The sequence below is a fragment of the Montipora foliosa genome, chromosome 1, assembly GCF_036669935.1.
Source record: "Montipora foliosa isolate CH-2021 chromosome 1, ASM3666993v2, whole genome shotgun sequence".
NCBI classification, from domain to species: Eukaryota; Metazoa; Cnidaria; class Anthozoa; order Scleractinia; family Acroporidae; genus Montipora; species Montipora foliosa.
In genome coordinates, this window is record NC_090869.1 from 3,946,210 (window position 1) to 3,966,617 (window position 20,408).

A 20,408-nucleotide genomic window follows, 5' to 3' on the forward strand; every position below is an offset into this window, starting at 1 on the left:
TGTCCTCCATCAATAACATGTGGCAAAATTCTAGTATTTATTTCTTGAGACACACATTTTCTTGTTTTAGTCCAAGAAGGCCTCTATCTTGTTGAAAATGGAGTATCACCATACTCTGGAGATGTTGTACATGAGGTAAGGATACATTGTACAGCTTGAAAAACTCGAGACATTTGAAAGACTCATGAAGACGTGGATGAGAATATTACAGTAATATGATGTGGAAAATCCTGTTTGCAGGTTGCTCTAAGTAATTAATAAATTGCATTATTGTATCTTATGCATTTTTTAAAAATTACTGTAGAATTTCATTTGTAATAAACTATGTTCCGGAATTTCTTCTTTTAAGAGTCCCTTGGTGTTGGCAGTTTTCCTTGGACTACAGCAAGTGTCTGAGTTACTCTTCCCGCTTTTATTTGTGGTGCGTGTTTTTTTGAAATCATTTACAATGGAATCAGATTGTCTTGGGATCTTGTCCTTGTTTATTTCTTTGTCTATGTATAATACATTTTTTACAATGACTGCAAAATTCTCGCATGCTCATTGGCTAATTTTTATTGTCAATAAGCAGACAGACACATAAATTTATACTTTATGCGATAATGACGTGAAATTGCTTACGTCAGATTGAAGTTTCTCGCATTTTTGTCCCACGTTCTTCTCGTTTTTTGACTTAATTTTGATTGCTCTCCTTTTTTGTTATTGTATTAATTGATGTCAGTTTTTCATGCATTTGTCCTGTTATTGACAATGAATTTTGTCATAACATTGTCAAAGTACATGTAGTCTGCAGATCCACTCGGCTATCGCCTCATGGATCCACAGCTACTTTGACAATGTTATGACAAAATTCATGATAAATAACAGGACAGACACAGACATGAAAAACTGACATGAAAAACTGACATGAATTTGTTAAATTGTTTGTTTTCAGTTCTCTTGATATGAAATAATTATTGTTTAACCCATTGACTCCAGGAAGTGAGACTTGATAGATTTTACTCTTTCGCACGCCAGGCAGTTTTACTTGTCAATGGTAGATGGTTCAGGAGTCAATGGGTTTAGTCTTTCTTTTTCTATTGTCAATTGATTAAAAAGAGATTTGGTTTATATTTTAACATCAAAATAATGTGACATGAAGGAATGATCATCGCATGTACAAAGAAAAGTTCAAGCAGTGGCTGCAGATGGTTCTTTCATTTCTTCTACAATCCTCATTTTATGAGCATTTAACAAAAAATATTGTGTCACAGAAACACAAAGTCATACACAGTAAGGCTTAGCCTACCAAAAGTAACCTACTAGGAACAGATGAGGCTTTGTCCTTTATTTGATAGAGTAAGACGTGTACAGTAAAAACCTGCGTATAAGAACCTAACATTTAAGAACCTGTTAGGCTAAAATTTCATTTTTAAGCACCCTTTTCATAAGAACCATTTTAGGCTAAAATCCTAAAACAGGTTCTTATTTATTTTCAAAAAAAATATATACCCGGTACAGTATATAGAATTAAGAAATTTTCTCAAAAAAAAAAAAAAAAGAAAGTATATAACACAATCTGTATGCAATAATACTCTAAACACTATAGCATGGTTACATAAAACTTGCCCTTTTTGAATACAATTATTAAACAGAGATGAATAGGATGAACCTTTGACAAAATCCGACCGATGACAAAATCCGACCCCAAGGGCTAGATCCTTACCTTATTTAGGCTTTTAAAATGCTTTTTAAAATAAATGCAATATTTTTGCTAGAATATATTGCCAGACATTGTATGAGATTAATACAAATTACAATCCTCTATCAGTGGACATTTTTAAAGAGAAACTTTGACATTTTATCAGGTTATGTTGTTGTGTATGCAAGATTAAAAGACAATTATATTGAAGGTTACAGTACTATAGGTTTGATTGTAACAGAATCAGATTAAAATAGTATAGTATTTTGCTTAACGAAGACTCCAAAAATACTGTTTTTGAACATTAAACACCAGATCATTTAAAAATTCAGCTTTATTTCTTGAACAAAAGTTAAGAACCTAATTATTAAAGAACCTAGTTAGTCTAATTTTACACTGAATACCATTTATACATGTAAAAGAACCTGTCTAGGCTAACTTGGAAAAACCTAGGTTCTTATACGCGGGTTTTTACCGTATTGCACCTGTATTGAAGAGAGCTCAAATTCTTTTGAAACCACCTAATTTTCTGGATATTTTATTGTTGACCAGGAAAAGGTGAGAAACATTCCTTCATGTCATTTTTAAAATCCTTATTTAAAGGCCCTTTTAAATGTTTCAACATTTTTTGGCAAATTGTGTCAACGAATTTAGCAACCCATATTGTATGACATTCATCTAACATTTTCGGGTTGGTGAGTATTGGATAGAGTTTTTTTTTGAGTGCTGAATGTTGAACATTATTTTTAGTTGAATGCAATAATGTTGGAGCATGTGACCAGGGCTTAATTTTCTTTCAATTCATTTAACAAGTGAGATCATTACTTATTTGATCTTACTAACAATAGTGGTATTTTTAGGTAGGTGATCTCCTTATTGGTTGGCTTCTTTACAAGCTTGCTGTTCTTCACTGTAATATGCTGGTAATGATGTCATACTCATTGATGATTATATCTTAGAGCTGAAAAAATTATTAAAAAATATTTTGTTACCATGAAAGCAACCAATTGCAATAATTATTGAAGGAAAAGTTAGGTACATGTATTCTTTACTTTTTGGGATGTCCCGAAGGGTAATCCAGTCCTGTAGTCATTACAAGTGTCTTCTATAAATTTTATTACTACAACCCTTGAGTTCTATGATAATGGTTTTTCATTGTTTTGTGTACTTTGTGTAGAAGTATTTTTACACCAACTCTTGATCAAAACAATTCCGCAACTGAACAGTAAAATTGCTCAATGAACTGTCAATAATTCTTTAGCCAGGCTTCAAGGATAGCTATGCCCTCAGTTGCTTAATGCTACTTGAAACCTTGGATGAGTCCATTATTTTGAAATTTTGTTGAAATGTTCTGGAGAATACATGCCTTTGTATACTCAGTTTGTTTTTTTCCCCCTTGGCAGCAAGAAGAGCAGACAAAACACTTAAAGCACTATGCCACAACCGCAGAAACTGTCCTGATCAAGGAAGAAAGTTTAAATGACGTACCCTTGTTAGTTTCATCCATGTAAGTTTTGCGTGTTTAGTGGGCTACTACATGTCTTTTATCATGTCTCTCAGATGGTATGTGCACTGTGATTGGCTAATTTAATGGGCAGTCTTCTACAGTACGACCCTCTAGTTTGAATCATGCAAGCATCTATTTCAAAAAGCCAATAAGATTTATCAGTTTTTCAGATTTTCATACATACATGTACCAATCATTTGTGGCAGCTGAACATTCTGCTTGACTTCAACTTAAGTTTCTTTCCTGTGCACCTAATTACCTCAGAGATATTTAAGAAACGGTCCAGATAAGAACGATAGCAACTTACTTCTGATTGTTAACAAGACTTCATAAAAGCAGTATTATATTCATCCTTACTTTCCAACCATCTTTCATCTTTCATCTGGTCTCAGTTTAAATGAATTCCACTGAAATCGTATGTGGGGAACATGTAAAATTGTAAACGTTTCTTGGCTTTTGTTTTCAACTCTTGTGATTGGTCAAAATCTTTTAACACAAAAAAACACCCTTTCAAAGTGGGCTGTAAATGAATTTTATTGTGTTAACGGCTTTCCTGTAGGTTTATGCATTCTCTGTGTAAAAATGATAACATTCCTATGTGGGGAAAGCCCCGTTTCCGCATAACAAAGGAAATTGCTATCCACCTTACACGGATCATTACTTAATGTCTTTCTAACCTTGTTTTCTCAGTCTGTACTGTAAGTTACATATCCTCTTTTTTCCCCGTACATGTATGGCCTGTGTGCTTCGTGCAACGCAAATAAATGTAGTGTACGATCCTTATCCCGAAAAAAATCATGACCCATTGCTGTTTCTGTCATAATGTGGTAAAGCATGTGAAAGCAGACCACAACACATACTCCCATAAACACTCTATTGGTTTGTCCCAACAGGGCCTTTCAGAGTCAATGTTACAAAATACCAGCACAATGCAATGCAGTCAGGAATTCCAACTTAGGGCACCTAGGCCAGTAGACTATTGACAAGGCTAGCATAGCCAACATTTTGAAAACAGGGAATATCGAGAATACCTCTGGCTAGTTGTTAGGGTAGCTCTTGAACTCAGGAACTGCGTCTCCCAAGTGGGGTGCCCAGACACTGAACCAATCTGCCTGACGTGCCTTCCACCCTTCCCCCAAGAATTTTTTTTTAAATATTTGCATTGTGTAAGTTTCAGTCAACTTAATCAAAGAATGGATATAGTTACAGTTAGATTGAAATTTGTGTTTTTTTAACTCCTTTCTAGTTATTTGTTGAATCCTTATACCATTGGCTCATGTGTAGCACATTCTACTTTGGTGTTCACAAATTTATCAGTCACAATAGCATTGTTCTACGCCATGAAAGGTTGGTTGCTATCAATAGGTAATTTTTAAACTTTTCATTGGGGCTGAATCATTTCTAGAAATACCGGTACATGTAGAAAGATCATGTTTGGCAGGTTTTCAGACAAATTCTTCAAATGATTCACGTATTAATTCTTTTAATAATTTGAAAACTCTTGGAAACTTTCGAAAATTTATGGGAAAATGTCTGATTTTCATACTTAGAGACAATGAATAAGAATAAATTAAAAAGGATAATAGACATACAAGGAGGAACAGGGAATGAGTATGTTGACTAATAGGACAACACAGGAGGAACTGCTGAATATCGGTTGACATCTCTTCCCACTTGTCCAGTAGCAAGGAACCTGAAATTTGCCCATTTTATCCCATGACCATCATAAAAAAAATCTTTAATTAATTTAATTTTTTAAATATATATATTAGTGGAATGATTAATATTAATGTTTTTTTGGACAGCAGGCATTGAGAAAAGGATTAAAAAGTCAGAGTGTTCACAGACGTTCTCTGTTCCTTTTTCAGGAAGTGTTCTTCTCAGTACGCTTGGCGTTGCTCTTGGGGCTTACCATTCTCTGTATCCTATCACTTTGTTACCTCCAGTAGTACTTATACTAATTAAGGTACTTTATAGATTGATCAGGACGTAAACCTATCATTTCATTCTTGAGTGTTTTGAACACATTTTGAATTTTGAAGTCTTGATTCTTTTTCGTGGGCTATTGGTTTTGTTAGTGGTCCAACGTCGACTTTTTACAGTCTGTTTAGATGATCTTAGATAAACCAGCCTGGGATTTCATTAACATTTGAAGTTGGCGGTTGGTTTGCAATAAGGACTGCAATAATGTCAAAATGGATGCTGATCTTATGTTTAAACGAATCTGTCTATAGTAAACAAACATTTGGTTTTATCAACGGAGTTGATAATGTAAATTGGCCACCGTACAGAGATTCTAAAAGCTGACGTTTCGAGCGTTAGCCCTTCGTCAGAGCGAATCGAGGGATTATGGGTTACGTGTAGTTTTTATAGTAGAGTAGGAGCTACGCTATTGGTGGTAACATGGCAACGTGAAAAATAGGAATATATTAGTTAAATGAAAAGCGTTCGTTAATACCGTGAGGATTAAGGGTGCCGATTTGAAAGATGAATTTTTGTTCCAGATTCTTGCGGCTTTCCGTCGTACCTAGATGTAGGGAAAGGCCGCAGATAGCCATGTGTTTTTTGGAGTGGTTTGATTGATTGAAGAAAGAAAATACTGTAGCATGTAGAAGAAAGAAAATACTGTAGCATACTTCTCTGAGTGGAGAAGCCAGCACTTTTTGTTGGCTGCCAATATTGAAATCACTGATAAACATATGTGCAAATAATAATGTTAAAAACAAATTTATGTATCCAAGACAAGAGTGCTCACAGGCTAAGAAAGGAGGGGTTTCTGCACCTTTCCAGCCTCTCTTTCTCTTAGTTCTACCCTGTTCATAATACAGAGGAGGAGTAGAAGGAGATTTAACCTTTGACCTTTTTTCTAAGTAGAGGTCATTTCTACACAAATGCAGTATTTTTATTTTGATGATTTTCAAGAAAAAGCATGCTATTGTATTGTAAGCTTTACGGGTATACCTTGCTTTTGTAATATCATTATATAGTTTGACACTCCACTGTTTTCTTGTGTTGCAGGTTCGGTCTGTTGAGCTTGAATTCAACAGGAAGGTTGTTGTTTTTGCCTTGAGTATTATTGGTTCTTTTGTCATGTGGACAGCGTTCTTGTTGGTATTGTCATATCAAATGTTCAATTCCTGGGACTTCCTCATAGCTACCCATGGATTTATGTGAGTTAAACTGCAATGTCATTTAAAGGAGACATACATGTAGTTTTTGAGTGCAGGTAGAATACAGACCCATTGACGCCAGTACTGCCCTCCATTGACGAGTGAAATCATCTGGCGTTAGACAGAGTAAAATCTATAGAGTGTTATTCCCAGGAGTCAATGGGTAAAAGGAGACATACTGTAGTTTTGGAGGGGAGGGTAGAGGTTGTTAATCCATTGACTCCTGAACTGCACCCCATTGACGAGTGAAATAATATTGTCTGTAGTAAAGTCTTACTCCCAGGGGACAATAGGATAAGGGCAGTGTGGATGAGTGGTTGGAATCCAAAGGTGCTATTTTGAAATCCAAGTCCTGTTTATATCACCAACTGGAGCTTTTTGTAATAAATGTAATAAGTAAGCTTGGCAGATGTAGAGCTACATGTACTTTGTAGATCTGCTGCCGTGAAATTATTATTATTATTATTATTATTATTATTATTATTATTAAATTATTATTATTATGTTTACTGTTTCAACACTTCTTCAGTGTCGTAAACAATAAGTGGGTGGCCTTTCACCTGATGGCGTAATCATGTCTATCATACAATTATTTATGTTTTCAAGTGGCAGTATTATTGATTAAGAACGACGCTGCTGCTTTTTTGTCCAAGGCCTCACACTGAGGTGAAAAAAGCAGAGGCCGAGGGACACAGATTTATAACAATGGGACAAATCCTGGTGGACAAACAAAAGAAGCAAATTGACAGATTTTTTGTTTTTGTCAACCAGAATTGTTGTGATGATGCAACATGAAAGTCACCTATCCCTTTAGGGATTTCACCCATTTTTGTCAGTGTTCAAGAAGTTTAGCCGTGTAGCAGGCACTCTGGCGAATAATAATTATTTTAGATGCTTCTTTTCATAGGGGTTGGTAAAAATTTGAATGTAATGGCTGCACAAAAACCTAGACTGTATCGAGACTGAAGTCAAAAGAGAAAGCGAAGAGGGAGGGAGGGGGCGAGGTAAGCAGCGAGAAACCGTCAACAATCAACCCCACAAGATTTTTTCGAAACCCCATTCACTAGCGAACTGGGGAAATATCGTTCCTGGTTGACTCATAAATTGTGAAAAAAGCCCCTCCTTTTCATCACCCTCTCGCCAATCGCTTTCTCAGTTGACTTCAGTCCAGTTTTTTGCACGGTCATTACATTCAATCAATAATTTTTGAAAAGTCAAAATTCACCAAACCATCGTCTGTGCAGGCTAAATGAAGTTCCACTATTGTTTTCCACAATATTCATTCATATACGACTCACCAACATTAGTTTCTTTCAGTCTTCAGGTGTCGGATCTTACACCTAACATGGGCCTGTTTTGGTATTTCTTCACTGAGATGTTCGACCATTTTCGGAATTTTTTTCTTTGGGTTTTTCAATTGAATGCCTTTATCTACTGCATTCCCTTGACTATCAAGTTGAGGTATGGTTGTCTTTCTTATCTTTTCTTGCAGATCACGAGACTTCGTTAACTTAACGTTAACCTGTAAACGTTTATTTACAATAACTTGCTAAAATTCTCAAGATACCTCACCTGCATTTGAAAGCAGTAAAGACTCAAACTTGCTAGTTTTGGCAGACCATGTGCAAAACATGAAGCAAAAAAATGTATTTTAATCTGCATGAGCAAATGTGATTTATTGTGTGTGACAGAGAAAGCGATCGAGATAGAAAGATAGAGATAAGTCTTCTCTTTTCAGCACTCTTGCTTATTGAATTCACGTTCCATGCAGAGTAAAATAATTTAAATTTATGAAGTCTCTGTCAGCTAAAATGCCCTGTTGTTGTATGTCTTTGACTATTTAAAATAATGAATTACATCCATTTTCACACAGGAAAAACCCCACATTACTTGCCTGTATGATGTCTTCTGTGATGGCTGTTATGAAGTCCTATCCAGCTTTGGGTGATTCCGCATTGTCGTTTGCCCTTCTTGCGCTGTGGGTGCACGTGTTTCCCTGTAAGAGAAAAAAATTGCCTTCTGATGTTATTAAACAATAGAGTGTTTTATTAAGCCACTTAACTGCAATAAACTCAATTGCAGTGGATGTCAAAAAATCCACAAGGAATAAATGCTTACAGATCAAAATCTCATTTACACTTTCAAACAAATTTTGGATTTCTAAACACAGTAATGCTTCCGAAGAATAAAACGTAGTTAAAACCTTTGTTTCCCATTAATTCTCCTGTTTACGTCATGAAATTGGGCTTTGAGAGTTTAGTTGCTGGAAAAAAGGAAAGGGACTTGGAACTTTATTTAAGTGTCTAGTCGTTCTAACGCTGGAGCGCTAATTGGGGACACTGTCAACTGAAATTAACAATCAATGCAAATCAAGTCAAATGTTGGTTTTTGAGGAGAGGGGAAACCGGAGTACCCGGAGAAAACCTCTCGGTGCACAGTAGAGAACCAACAAACTCAACCCACATATGACGCCGAGTCTGGGAATCGAACCCAGGCCACATTGGTGGGAGGCGAGTGCTCTCAGCACTGCGCCATCCTACTCAGCTCTAAAATATTATTTTTGGGGTTCGCTGTATTTTCCTTCCGCTTAAAAGCCATAATTTCGTTTTTAAATCGCAGTTATTTGATCTCCGTCGCTTAAATCAGTTGATACTGTAATATTGTTTGTCTTCGTCATTCTCAGCATCACGATAAACGCAAACATCCGCTTCAGCATCAACTTCATCAACAATAATAGGCTAATTTTTCCCCCGTTTCTTTCTTAACAATTTCTTTAAATATTTATAGTGTCCGGAGTGTAGTACTTCACGCCATTATCACCATTAAGATCGACAATGAAGACCAATATCACCTTACACTTTGTCTTATTATCAAGATTAATATCAGACAGCAAAGAAATGAGGACATGCAAGAAATTGTTTGGAAATCAATACCGAGCTACGACATAAAAGAAATCAAGTGACAGCCACTTTCTTTCGTTTTGCAGATCTGAGGAACACCTTTCTGGTATCGTGTATGCTTCTCTGTAGCTCATTTCTGGCCCCAGTCTTCTGGCATTTATGGATTTACGCGGGCAGTGCCAACGCTAATTTCTTCTTTGCTACAACACTCGCATACTCGACAGCTCAGGTAACATAATTCGCGTGAATCAAGGTCCACGCCGCTTAAGCTTAAAAAATCAAAACACTGGGGAGATAGTCAAGTTTAAAGCCAGAAGCTTGTAGTGTCTTTGTTTTGTTTAGAACGCACTCGAGAAGAAGGCCCGAGTGGGATATTAACAGAGCGTAGTGAAGAAATCCAGTCAGTGATCAACGCCTTATCATCCACGAAGGCTTCGTCAGTTATTTTAGTAGTAGTGATATTAATGAACTTTGTCAAGTCTGTAACTTTCACACCCGATTATTTCCTCTTTCAACCAATGATACAATTTTTTTTTGTGGCGTTTTCGTTACCATAGGATACCTCATTTTTCCGACTGGTCTACTGTATTTTCAACCAAGACCCTCACACAACTTCCTCGTTGTTTTCTTCCTCGAATGACAGATTTGGCGAAAACTTCAGCTCGTTGAAGGATCATTCTGTCAGAGCTGTTCTCGTGCTCTTTTTCGTAATTCAAAGAAAGCACCTTAACTTCCACTTGAGCGTGGCAAGTCATACATCGAAAACTAAAACTTTTTGCGAAGTTGGAATTATATTGTTGGAAATCCATGTGGTAACCTCTGACAACAAAACGCTACGGCCTGCGTCAATCATAACTAAGTTTTGATTGACACAGGCTTTCAATTGATGCTTTAAAGTGCGAACTTATCGCCGATCATTTGCATTTACTTGCAGATCCTACTCATGTCGGATGTGTTATTCGCGTTTCTTCGTCGTGAATATGATCTTTACCATGGGATATACCCACCCATCATGCAAGGCGAGCCTGGTGTGGTCATTTTGCGGTGAATAAGGGAACTTGAATTTCTGACGGAAATTGTTAGACGTGGAGAAACGGCGTGTAAGAAACAAGTGCGACAGCCACACCAATTGATAGGAAATATGGCTCTTGGCTTTGAAAATGAAATGCAGTTGGTTAGCTCTGATACATGTCATGAGCTGGGATAGAGACGATTGAAAAGAGAATTTTGGCATGAAATCCAAAATAGTTCCCGGAAGACCATTTTTAGGGTTTTTGGGAGACGTGTTCGAAATGTTATCAGGTTCAGATTCGTAATGGCACTAAGGAAACAACGTGTGTTACTAATGTAACGCTCTTTCCCTGTTGATGCTCTTAAATGCGAATGAAATGAATGTACTTTTGAAGTTCGGGTTGTAATTTGAACGTAAATTAAAAAGTACCATCTCACCTCTGCGATGCCGGTGCACCGTCATGGATTCGAATATTAATGACAATAATAATAATAATAATAATAATAATAATAATAATAATGATAATGATAATGATAATGATAATAATAATAATAATAATAATAATAATAATTTGTTTGTTTATCCACGGTACACTTTAAGAGCGCTCAGGAGCTCGTTCAACATGTGTCCGTGCATTCCGAATCGAATTGGAATTTGGCAATGTTGGTTTTTCTGGAGAGTACCCGGAGAAAAAACCTCTCGGAGGGGTGCGCCACCCCTGCTCCCCCGTTGAATCCCCGCCTGAAGCCAGGCAGTTGCTTAAATTGTCCGTCATTCGTCTATACATTTATCGACTCATTTACGGGAACACATGAGCCCAACAAATCGACCTGCTCCCAAATGAGTGGCTTCATAGCTAAGTTGGTAGAGCATTGTACCGGCATCGCAGTGGTTACCTATTGATATTAGGGAGCTTAAGCACGCGCGTTTTTGAGACGCGGACGGCGACCGGAAGAGAACGTCTCGTGTGCCAGAACAGTGGTGTCTCCCAGATTTTTGTACTAATCTTCTCTAATATAGAGCAATGTAAATGTGGTTGTGTGAACACAAGTTAAAAGGGAAAACAGCTCACTTCCGGTTGCCGTCCACGTCTCAAAAACGTGCATTCTTAAGCTCCCTATTAATGTGCCAACCAGAGCCTTATTGGATGCCAAAACAAAGGGTTCTTTTGCTCGGTGGTTGGCAAATTTGAATATCAAAAGAAATTTGACGTCAATGTTTGTAAACAGATATCTTAAATTGTCCACATAAGTGGGAGGATGACATCTGTCACTTAAATGCGCTTATAAGCAACGAGGACGTTGTCAACTGGGGATTCGTTGTTTACATTTCTTGCCACATTAGTACAAGGCTAGTGTTTTCTAATCAGTCAGCAGATATTAAAGTACTGAACATTGAAAGTGTATTGCGTGATGAGCCATCTCAGGGCGGCTTTGCGGTTATCAACCATGCCTTCTACCTCTGCGACCCGGCCCCACTGTCGTATGTGGGCCGAGTTTCAGTCGATCTCAATTTGACTCCCAAAAGTTTTTCTCCGGGTACTCTAGTTTTCTTCCCTCATCAAAATCGACTCTCAGTTAATTACATCCAACTGCGGACGGATACCCTCGATAGGGATTATCTCTGGTATTCTTCCCTTTCATTGAAGTGAATGAATAAAGTTGGCATTATTCATGATAATAATAATAATAATAATAATAATAATTATTATTATTATTATTATTATTATTATTATTATTATTATTATTATTATTATTATTATGATTATTGTTATAAAACTTGAACTAGATATGATTAGATTATGATTATTGTTATAAAACTTGAACTAGATACACCGGATAATCTCTGAGCAATGTTTCTTTGAAAATTCGAAATTTGTTTGTGATGTAACGATATTTTTATCAGTAAAGGGATTCCACATTACCATTTTCGAGTTTTAAACTTTGTAATGAACTAAAAAATTCCTCTAAACGCCCTAAAATAACGAACGTGACATAGCCCCTTTAAAATTGGAGATTTAACTATGTTCAACAAGTTCTTGTACCTTTTGAAATCAATTTGTAATTAGCATGGTGCCTTTTGTGAGCAAACTTGTTTGGTAATAAAACAGAATGTAAATGATGACATCATAAAAAGATTCCTTATAAGGAACTCGGCCCCCTGGGGGCGAGAGGGTTAACACTCGTCAACGGGGGATCCCTTGAGGGCCAGCTACGTATGTCACATCTACCTTTTTGCGTCTTGTGAGTGTCATTCGTGGATTTTACTCTGTGTAACCCCACACGAGTTCACTTGTCAGTGGAGTATCTCCTAATGAGCGAAATTATAAGGCCTTGTAAGAAAATTATAAGTCTTCAGCTTGTTGTGTTTGTGCTTGTAATTTATGTAGAATTTGAATCTCTTGTCCTTATTAATCTTTTTGTAATTTAAAATATATATGTAAACAGTGCTCGCCTAGCGCCTCGACTAGCTTTTGCTAACTGCGGGCACTGAGTAGTGCATATTTCTTTAATATTTCTTTCTTCAGTACAAACAGAGCTGAAAACTTGTCAAAGAAGTCGTTAAAAAAACTTGTTAATTCGTTCACACCAGCAAGTAAGACTTGTAAAGGCAAAAATCGTCAAAGAAAACTTGTTCATACACATGAGCATATGAACATTGCCAATGACACTTGTCAAGGAAAAATTCCTCGTAAAGTAGCAGCTGTTTCTCCTGAGTCTTTTTAATGTTTACTCCCGTTTTATCGATAACGAATGTTGTTCCAATTCGCCACCATTCTTATCGTTTTGGCCTTTTGTAAACGAGTAAAGCAATCCTTGAATGTAACCGCTTACGTATCCCTTCATGTACGCTTCCTTGTCTTGTGACTCTGGTATTGTCTTGAGAACATGCTCCACTATACCCTTGACGTATCCCAATTCATATCCAATCGTGTAACCTTCAGAAGCCCTTATTCCAAGGTCTTTCAAAGTTCTCTCCACTTGTGTCATTGCCATTCGCACGATGTCAGCATCACGGCTGTCCTCCATGTTGTTTCTACTTCCATTGACATTAAAAATCAACATTTCCGGATCCATTTGGTAATAAACGGACAATATGTGTTACTTTCCAAACTTTTATTTCTTGAGCTCCACAAATGGATATTATCTTTCACCGAAAGTTATTTGCGACGGACGAAACCTAACTGTTCTGAGTGTACTGAATGTTTCTTCGATTCTAATTAATGATTAAAAATATGAAATATCAAATATTTACAACCTTTTTCAAATGATCCATCTTCTAATCTGTTTTGGTTGTAAACGATTTATTCGGTCCCCTTATCTCGTCCCGCAAACTCAACCAAAATACCTCAGATGGATTTGGTGAGGGGGTTATAGGGTACTTTCGTGAGCCGTGATCGGACCCTGTTATTTCTCGTGGAACGATAATTTTCTTTTTTCTTGCATTGTGAATCATGATTTTATTAATTAATGTGAAGCGTGATTGAAGCGTTTTTTGTTTTGTGAAATGTGAATTTGCTTATGTCCCTGAAAAAGAATTATCTGCTACCATAAAAATGAAGAGCTATCTACCCCATTTCCGGATACAGCTAGTGGCTGCCGTACTGAATCGTTATCGACCCTGACTTCCTATCAAAGGTCAAAGAATCTGGGGATGAACCTGTTCCCAGGTATGGTCGTCCAAATGTTTCAATATTCGCTAAATTCTATTCGCTGTCGCTAAAACTCATTCGCTGTCGCTAAGACTCCTTGGCTGTCGCTAAGACTCATTCGCTATCGCTAAATTTGCATTCGCTATCGCTAAATGTCATTCGCTGTGGCTAAATTTCATTCGCTGTCGCTAAAAATTAACCGCTTCACTGCGTGCAGAAAATGACAAAACACGTACGAACAGCAAGACGGCCTGGAAACGAATTGCGTGAGGGTCGGCCTTGGAGGTTTCTAACAATATTTTGCAACAGCGAAGTTGATGTAGTAATGACGAATACGGGTTTCAACAAAACACTGACCCCCGGTCAACTGACCCCCCTACTGACCCCCCTACTGACCTCCTATAAAATCAATGGGAAAATGAATACTGCTTACTTAAGCCTCAAAAACCCTTTTTAAACAGCATTGTTCAGCAATATTTAAGTCTAAGCACCCATTTTAAAAAGGTTAGCTTACATGAAGTAATCGGCCATCACAACAATAATCGAAAACTAACCTTTTTAAAATGGGAGCTTAGACTTAAATACTGTTGAACAATGCTGTTTAAAAAGGGATTTTGAGGCTTAAGTAAGCAGTATTCATTTTCCCATTGATTTTTTAGGGGGTCAGTAGGGGGGTCAGTAAGGGGGTCAGTTAACCGGGGGTCAGTGTTTTGTCGAAACCCGACGAATACTGTTAAATGTCAGCGAATATTATGTTTTCATTTTAGCAAATGCAAGTTAAGTTAATTCAGTACTAGCGAAGGAAAATTTGCAACAGCGAATGAGTTTTTGCGACAGCGAATGCGGTTTAGCGACAGCGAATAGAATTTAGCGAATATTGAAACATTTGGACGACCATACCCAGGGTCTTGTGGGAACAGTTTCAATATGGCGGAGGGTTCGGAAGTCTTGGAAATCACATGTCCAGTGACCATCATACTCAATTTCTATGTTTTGGATAAAGAAACCAAGTGCACAAAGAGAAGAACCAGAAGAGGATGAAAAGGTTAGTGCCTAGGAATCGAGTCAAGAAGTTGGAGGCTCCGAGAACACGATCGGGACGTATCATAAGAACGTCATTTAGGGCTGTTTTGTGGCCATAAGAGTTAAGGTTAAGGCCTCAGTTATTAAGCTGTTCTCGCCTCCGTGAAATTGCCAAATTTTTGTCCGTTGTTCGAGAAATGCGGTTTTTTAGCGCGTGAAACGCGAAAAGCCCGATTTAGTTTATGTGAAACGTGATCTTAACCCCCTCTTTGGTGTTGCTGTCACGGATAACGTGGTTTCTCTCATCTTTACTGTTAATGCAAGTACTTAAAAGCAATATTGAGATAAATGTCTTAGAATTAAAAGAAGATAATAGGCCTGTTTGATTGTTTTCTGGACAAGAGGAAATGAACTAATCAGACAGAAAGGCTTTTCCGTTGGCGATGGAATGCGTTTTGGAAACCTCGTGTTTTAACTGATGCCAAATTGGCATCTCTGATTTGCAGATTTCACGGAACACTGTTTTTTTTCCAATAGACAAGGTTAAACATGTGAATTGTCAACTAAACACAGAAACATTTTTGGAAGGTAATTTTAGGTAAGTACCCTTTTTAGGTGACTGGCTATAAATTCTTGTGCCTCACAGAATCGATGGTAAGTTGATTGCAGGCGCTTTTCCGCGCTTTAGCGCCGGCTGCCCGTATATGTTTTCCGCTGTGATTGGCTCATTTGATTATCTGCGTCTACTGTGATTGGCTACAAAAAGTTTACGGCTCAATAAATTCCACTCAATTGAAAACAATGAAAACTGCAAAACTGTTGCAAAACTCCTGTTAGAAAGAACCATGATTACTGACAAAAACATCCACAAGAAAGGTAACTATATTTCGAGAAATTTTCAGACTGATTTTAATAAAATTCTACCGCTAAATAAGTATATAGCATTTACCGAAAATGCAGTTAAATAAATTTAATTACCCAAATATGCGTTTTTGCGTCTACCCGTCTTATGTGTTGTTACAATAAAATTTGATTTAAAATTTGATTTAAATTTCGATGTAATATTAATTGTATTTTATTTGTTGACTTAAATATCTCACGTTTTCATTAAGGTTAGCATATTTACATCTGTGCGTATCTTGTTATGTTAAAATTTAATGACCTTATACCTTTGTGAAAACCTAATATGGAATGCCGTTTGTATTATAAATACTTCTTGTCATATATAAAACTTATAAAACTTAACTTTGGCGGGGTACTGGGTTCCAATGGGCGTATTGCTTGACAAGTTTTATTGCAACAAGTTTTATATATGGCGTGACAAGTTTAATATTTTCAAACAATCAAGTGAAGCTATGATCTTCGCAGTTATGATTCATTTCATATACCATTCATCATTTTCAAACAAGTTTTATATAAGGCGTGACAAGTTTCACATTTTCAAACATGTTTTATATACGACGTGACAAGTTTTATATTTTGTAGCAAGTTTTATGTATAAGCTAAGATGTTTTATTTAAAGAGCAATAAGTTTTATATATTTAATGTTAAGTTTTATATATGGCAAGAAATATTTTTGATACAAACGGCATTCCATAAACCCTCAGTCAACAGATTTCAATGCATTCAGATCTTAACTTGGTTTGCTACTGTTTGCATTGACCTCACATTTATACACTGAGTTTCTTCCAAGTTTTAAAAATTTTATTCCTGTTATCCTTGAACTTGAACAATTCCATACTTGCGGGGGTTAAAGTTCATCCAGCGTTACTCAGTATTACATAGTTCGATTCAGATCCACATCACTTTCGTCTTCAACTTCCTCCAACACATTTTCCAATGAGGGACCTTTCCCGTGGCGTCCCGATAAAACGGGTAGTGAACCCCACTGCTGAGGTTTAAAGGTCATGGAGTTGTTGAATTCGCCCAAATCGGCTTCCTCGTTTACGCTTATCAACCCTTGGTAAGCTTTGGTATAAAGTTCCATTGAACGAGCCAACATCTCCATTTCGCCGATTACAAATTCGGTTAAAATCTGCTTTACATCCCGGATTTTTTGACTCTCAAATTCGTTCATTTGCTCACGAAGAACTCGCATGGACCGATTGGCCTCACCAGAGGCCTTTTGAAACTCGGTCTGTGCTTTTGCGATCCGTGTGCGGTCAGTGGATTTCGTTTGCACTTTCTCGAGGCTTTCGAACGACTTGACCTCTCGTGTAAACAGCGAAGAACTCACTTTAACGTCGTTTCTTGCTTGTTTGCATTTAGTATCGTAAACTGTAAACCCTTGAACAAGTTTTCCCTCTATTCGACTGACTTCTAAATCTCTTTGATCCTGAATGGCGGACAAACACTCAGACAAACTCGTAAGACCTTGTTTCATTGACGGAGACTCCTCCTCGGCGTAAGCAGTTATTGTTTTGGCAAGTTCATCGCCTTTGTCCCTTAATTTCGCTGTTCCTACGGCGTAACGTTGAAGCATGGCCGCTATCTTGGGAAAATGAGTTTCCACAATGACTATTTTTCTGTCTACAACTTTCGTTTGATGCTCTGTCGCCTTTACGGAGGCTTTCAGATCAGGTAATGATCCTGTGAAATTTCTGTCGTCTCTGTTAAGGCGAGCCATTTTATTGTCGCGTGGTCTCTTTTGTTTATTCAAATTATTTTGACAATGCAAGAGACAGCAACGGCTAAACAACGAAATTTGCATTCAATAAAATATCTCTTGCGTTACGTGTGACACGAACTCTTGTGTAACAAACGCCAGTTGCTTGAGGGGGGTATAGATCGTTTTCACTGTCACGCAATTAAAAAATATATCGAAAACCATCCAGTGGAAAAAGTCAAGAATTCGTGATGTTGTAGAAGATAAATGAAGAAGACACTTCGCCAAGTTTTAGGCCCGTGCGTTTCCCCAAACTTCAGATATTCGTCGAAATGTTTCGCAGAAATTTATAGCCTGTTCCAGGCTCTCAGATAGTCGAGAAAACGAAAAGAACTGCGTGTGAAAAGCGAGTGGGGGCAGAGCCCAGTATGAAAACGCCATGTTGGTGCACATATGTGCACCAATATGGCGGCCGGAAAATAGTGTCAACATCTGTTACTTACTTTGGCTATCTAGGCGAGTGATCATCTGTACTGAACAGACAGCTATTTACTTAAGCACTTTTTCTAATGCTTTAAATTCTAAAAAGGCTCAAAACCATGAGATAAATATATATTTCTCAATAAACTTGATCGTCGCCTAGTGTCACGCACCGCTATAACTCAGAAATTCAAAATGCTCTGGTTTCCAAACGAAGCACGCTATTAAGCTTTAAAATTGCAAATGGATACAAATTTACCGCCTCTTATGCCTGATGAGGATAAAAACTTTCGTGGCTCTTTAGTTTTGGATTTTAGAAAATGATGACGTCACGTGAAAACGATCTATAGGGTATTATCGTGAGCCTTGATCGGACCCTTCTATTTCTCGTGAAACGACAATTTCTTTTTTCTTGCATCGTGATTTTATTAATTAATGTGAAGCGTGATTGAAGCGTTTTTTGTTTTGTGAAATGTGAATTTGCTTCTTATGTCCGTGAAAAAGAATTATCTGCTACCATAAAAATGAAGAGCTATTTACCCCATTTCCGGACACGGCAAGTGGCTGCCGAACTGAATCGCTATCAACCCTGACTTCCTGTCAAAGGTCAAAGAATCTGGGGACGAACCTTGCCCAGCTTAGAAACAGAGCCGCAGAACACCTTTAGAACAGAAAAAAAACACAACAAACACGTTGCTGTTTGTCAGTTCTGCGCAAAAACGTTGCTTCGCAAGGCAAACTTAGACCTCCTAAAACTAGCGAAGAAGAGGAAAAGTGTGTGACCGGCGCTATTCCGAGGTAACGTGTGCGTCTAGTTTGTTAAATGCAGGGGTGGATAGTGAATTAGTACGCCGTAGAACTGGGAATTTCCTGGCAAAGTTTGTGCCATTTTAGGTCGAAAGTGTACACTGCAAGGTTGAAAGCGAACCAAAAGACGAGGTCGCCCCCTTTGAGCGAGAATTTGAATTTGGAAAAAGAATGGCCCTTTCTGTTTTGGGGAGTTTGATAACTGTACCGTTACATTTACTAAAGAACAATCGTCGTGCGCTCACCTTGTCTTTGATAAAGACCTTTTGAAGACCTTTTTTGTAAGCCAATCGCTCACAAATGCTTCCTTTAAACTCTTCCATCTCGTCCAAACACTTGTTTTTAGCTGTTAGCAACTTCGGCGCCCGAAAAAAAATTCATTTGAAACCTGACATTTCCGGTTTAATTTTCCCCACCCCACGCAGGCAAGGGTCAAATTCCCCACTCCCCGGGCACAGAAGATAGTCAAATGCCCGAAGTTGAAGTTTCGATTTGATCGGCGCATTATTACCAAACGCGCCGTGGTTTTCAACTCTTTTTTCATTGGGTTTCTAAACCCATCCACCTGACCAGAATAAGGTGCTCTGGTTGGGTAAGAGCTGCGTGAATAATTAAAGAGTGTGAGAATTACTGTTGAATTGATAATTCTCAACTTGTAGTGTTGTACTTTGGCGGCTTTTGTAAGGCCACTTGTAAGACAGCTTACCAAAGCCGTTGCAGTTAAGACTGTTTCTACAAACGTGTGTAAGAATGCTTACAAACGCCATGTGTAAGACTGTTTAGAAACAAACGTATATTTGAACTGCAGAAATTGAAATACAATATAAAAGACTTGAACGGGGCTCGAATCCCGGACCGGTATGCGACTGCTTGCCCGATGTGAAGGAATCTGGAATCGGGAATCCAGCAAATGTGGGGCTCCAGAGGGTGGAATTCGGAATCTTTTCTATGGAATCCAGAATCCACAGATTTCAAAGGAATCCACGATGCATTTCGGTGGAACCTACGAGTTCGGAATCGGATCTCCGTGACTCGGGATCCGGAATTTATGGGCTGGGATCTGGAATCCGAGGGCCACCAGGCTTCCTTTACATAGGGCGAGACTGCGCTGCATTGCTCCATCAACTGAGCTGTCAAGCCAACTTGGAGCCGCTGTTCACTTGTGAGTTCGACTAATTGACCTTAGTCATTCGTTCACCTTTTGCGGGGTATCATACATTTGTCCCTCTCTTACGGGATATTAGTCGAACTCACAAGTGATCAGCTCCCAGTTGGCTTGATAGCTAAAGCCCTGTTTACAAGAAGGGAGGGTTACCCTAGCGCCAGAGGTGATAGGGTAACCTTACCGGCACATTTTTGCTTGGAAGCTCGGGCTATCTTTGACTCGTCTACCAGGGTAATCCTAGCAGTAGGGTTACCCTCCCTTCTTGTAAACAGGGCCTGAGTTGATGGAGCGGTACAGTGCAAAAATTGCACCCCGGTCCGCATTGGCCGTTTCAATCCCCGTTCAAGCTTGCGGATTTTTCAGGCTTTCTTCTAACCCCTAAAGTTGCTGCTTATAACTGCGATTA

At 38.0% G+C, this 20,408-nt stretch overlaps 2 protein-coding genes across 2 annotated transcripts in view; one reads left to right on the plus strand and one right to left on the minus strand.

Moving 5' to 3' along the window:
• Positions 1 to 10,712, plus strand: part of LOC137997649 (phosphatidylinositol glycan anchor biosynthesis class U protein-like) — a 12,145-nt gene extending 1,433 nt beyond the window's left edge. The window contains exons 2-12 of the mRNA XM_068843792.1: positions 71 to 135; positions 350 to 421; positions 2,542 to 2,604; positions 3,085 to 3,188; positions 4,435 to 4,535; positions 5,057 to 5,154; positions 6,207 to 6,358; positions 7,676 to 7,819; positions 8,232 to 8,356; positions 9,345 to 9,487; positions 10,193 to 10,712. Coding sequence (XP_068699893.1) covers positions 71 to 135; positions 350 to 421; positions 2,542 to 2,604; positions 3,085 to 3,188; positions 4,435 to 4,535; positions 5,057 to 5,154; positions 6,207 to 6,358; positions 7,676 to 7,819; positions 8,232 to 8,356; positions 9,345 to 9,487; positions 10,193 to 10,306 — 1,181 coding nt within the window. The 3' untranslated portion in view covers positions 10,307 to 10,712. The remainder of the gene's footprint in view (positions 1 to 70; positions 136 to 349; positions 422 to 2,541; positions 2,605 to 3,084; positions 3,189 to 4,434; positions 4,536 to 5,056; positions 5,155 to 6,206; positions 6,359 to 7,675; positions 7,820 to 8,231; positions 8,357 to 9,344; positions 9,488 to 10,192) is intronic.
• Positions 10,713 to 15,834: 5,122 nt separating this feature from the next.
• On the minus strand, positions 15,835 to 17,635 carry LOC137974186 (CBY1-interacting BAR domain-containing protein 1-like). Its single transcript, XM_068821077.1, has one exon. It carries the CDS (start codon positions 17,569 to 17,571, stop codon positions 16,723 to 16,725), a length of 849 nt encoding a protein of 282 aa, XP_068677178.1. The 5' UTR covers positions 17,572 to 17,635; the 3' UTR covers positions 15,835 to 16,722.
• Positions 17,636 to 20,408: the final 2,773 nt, after the last annotated feature.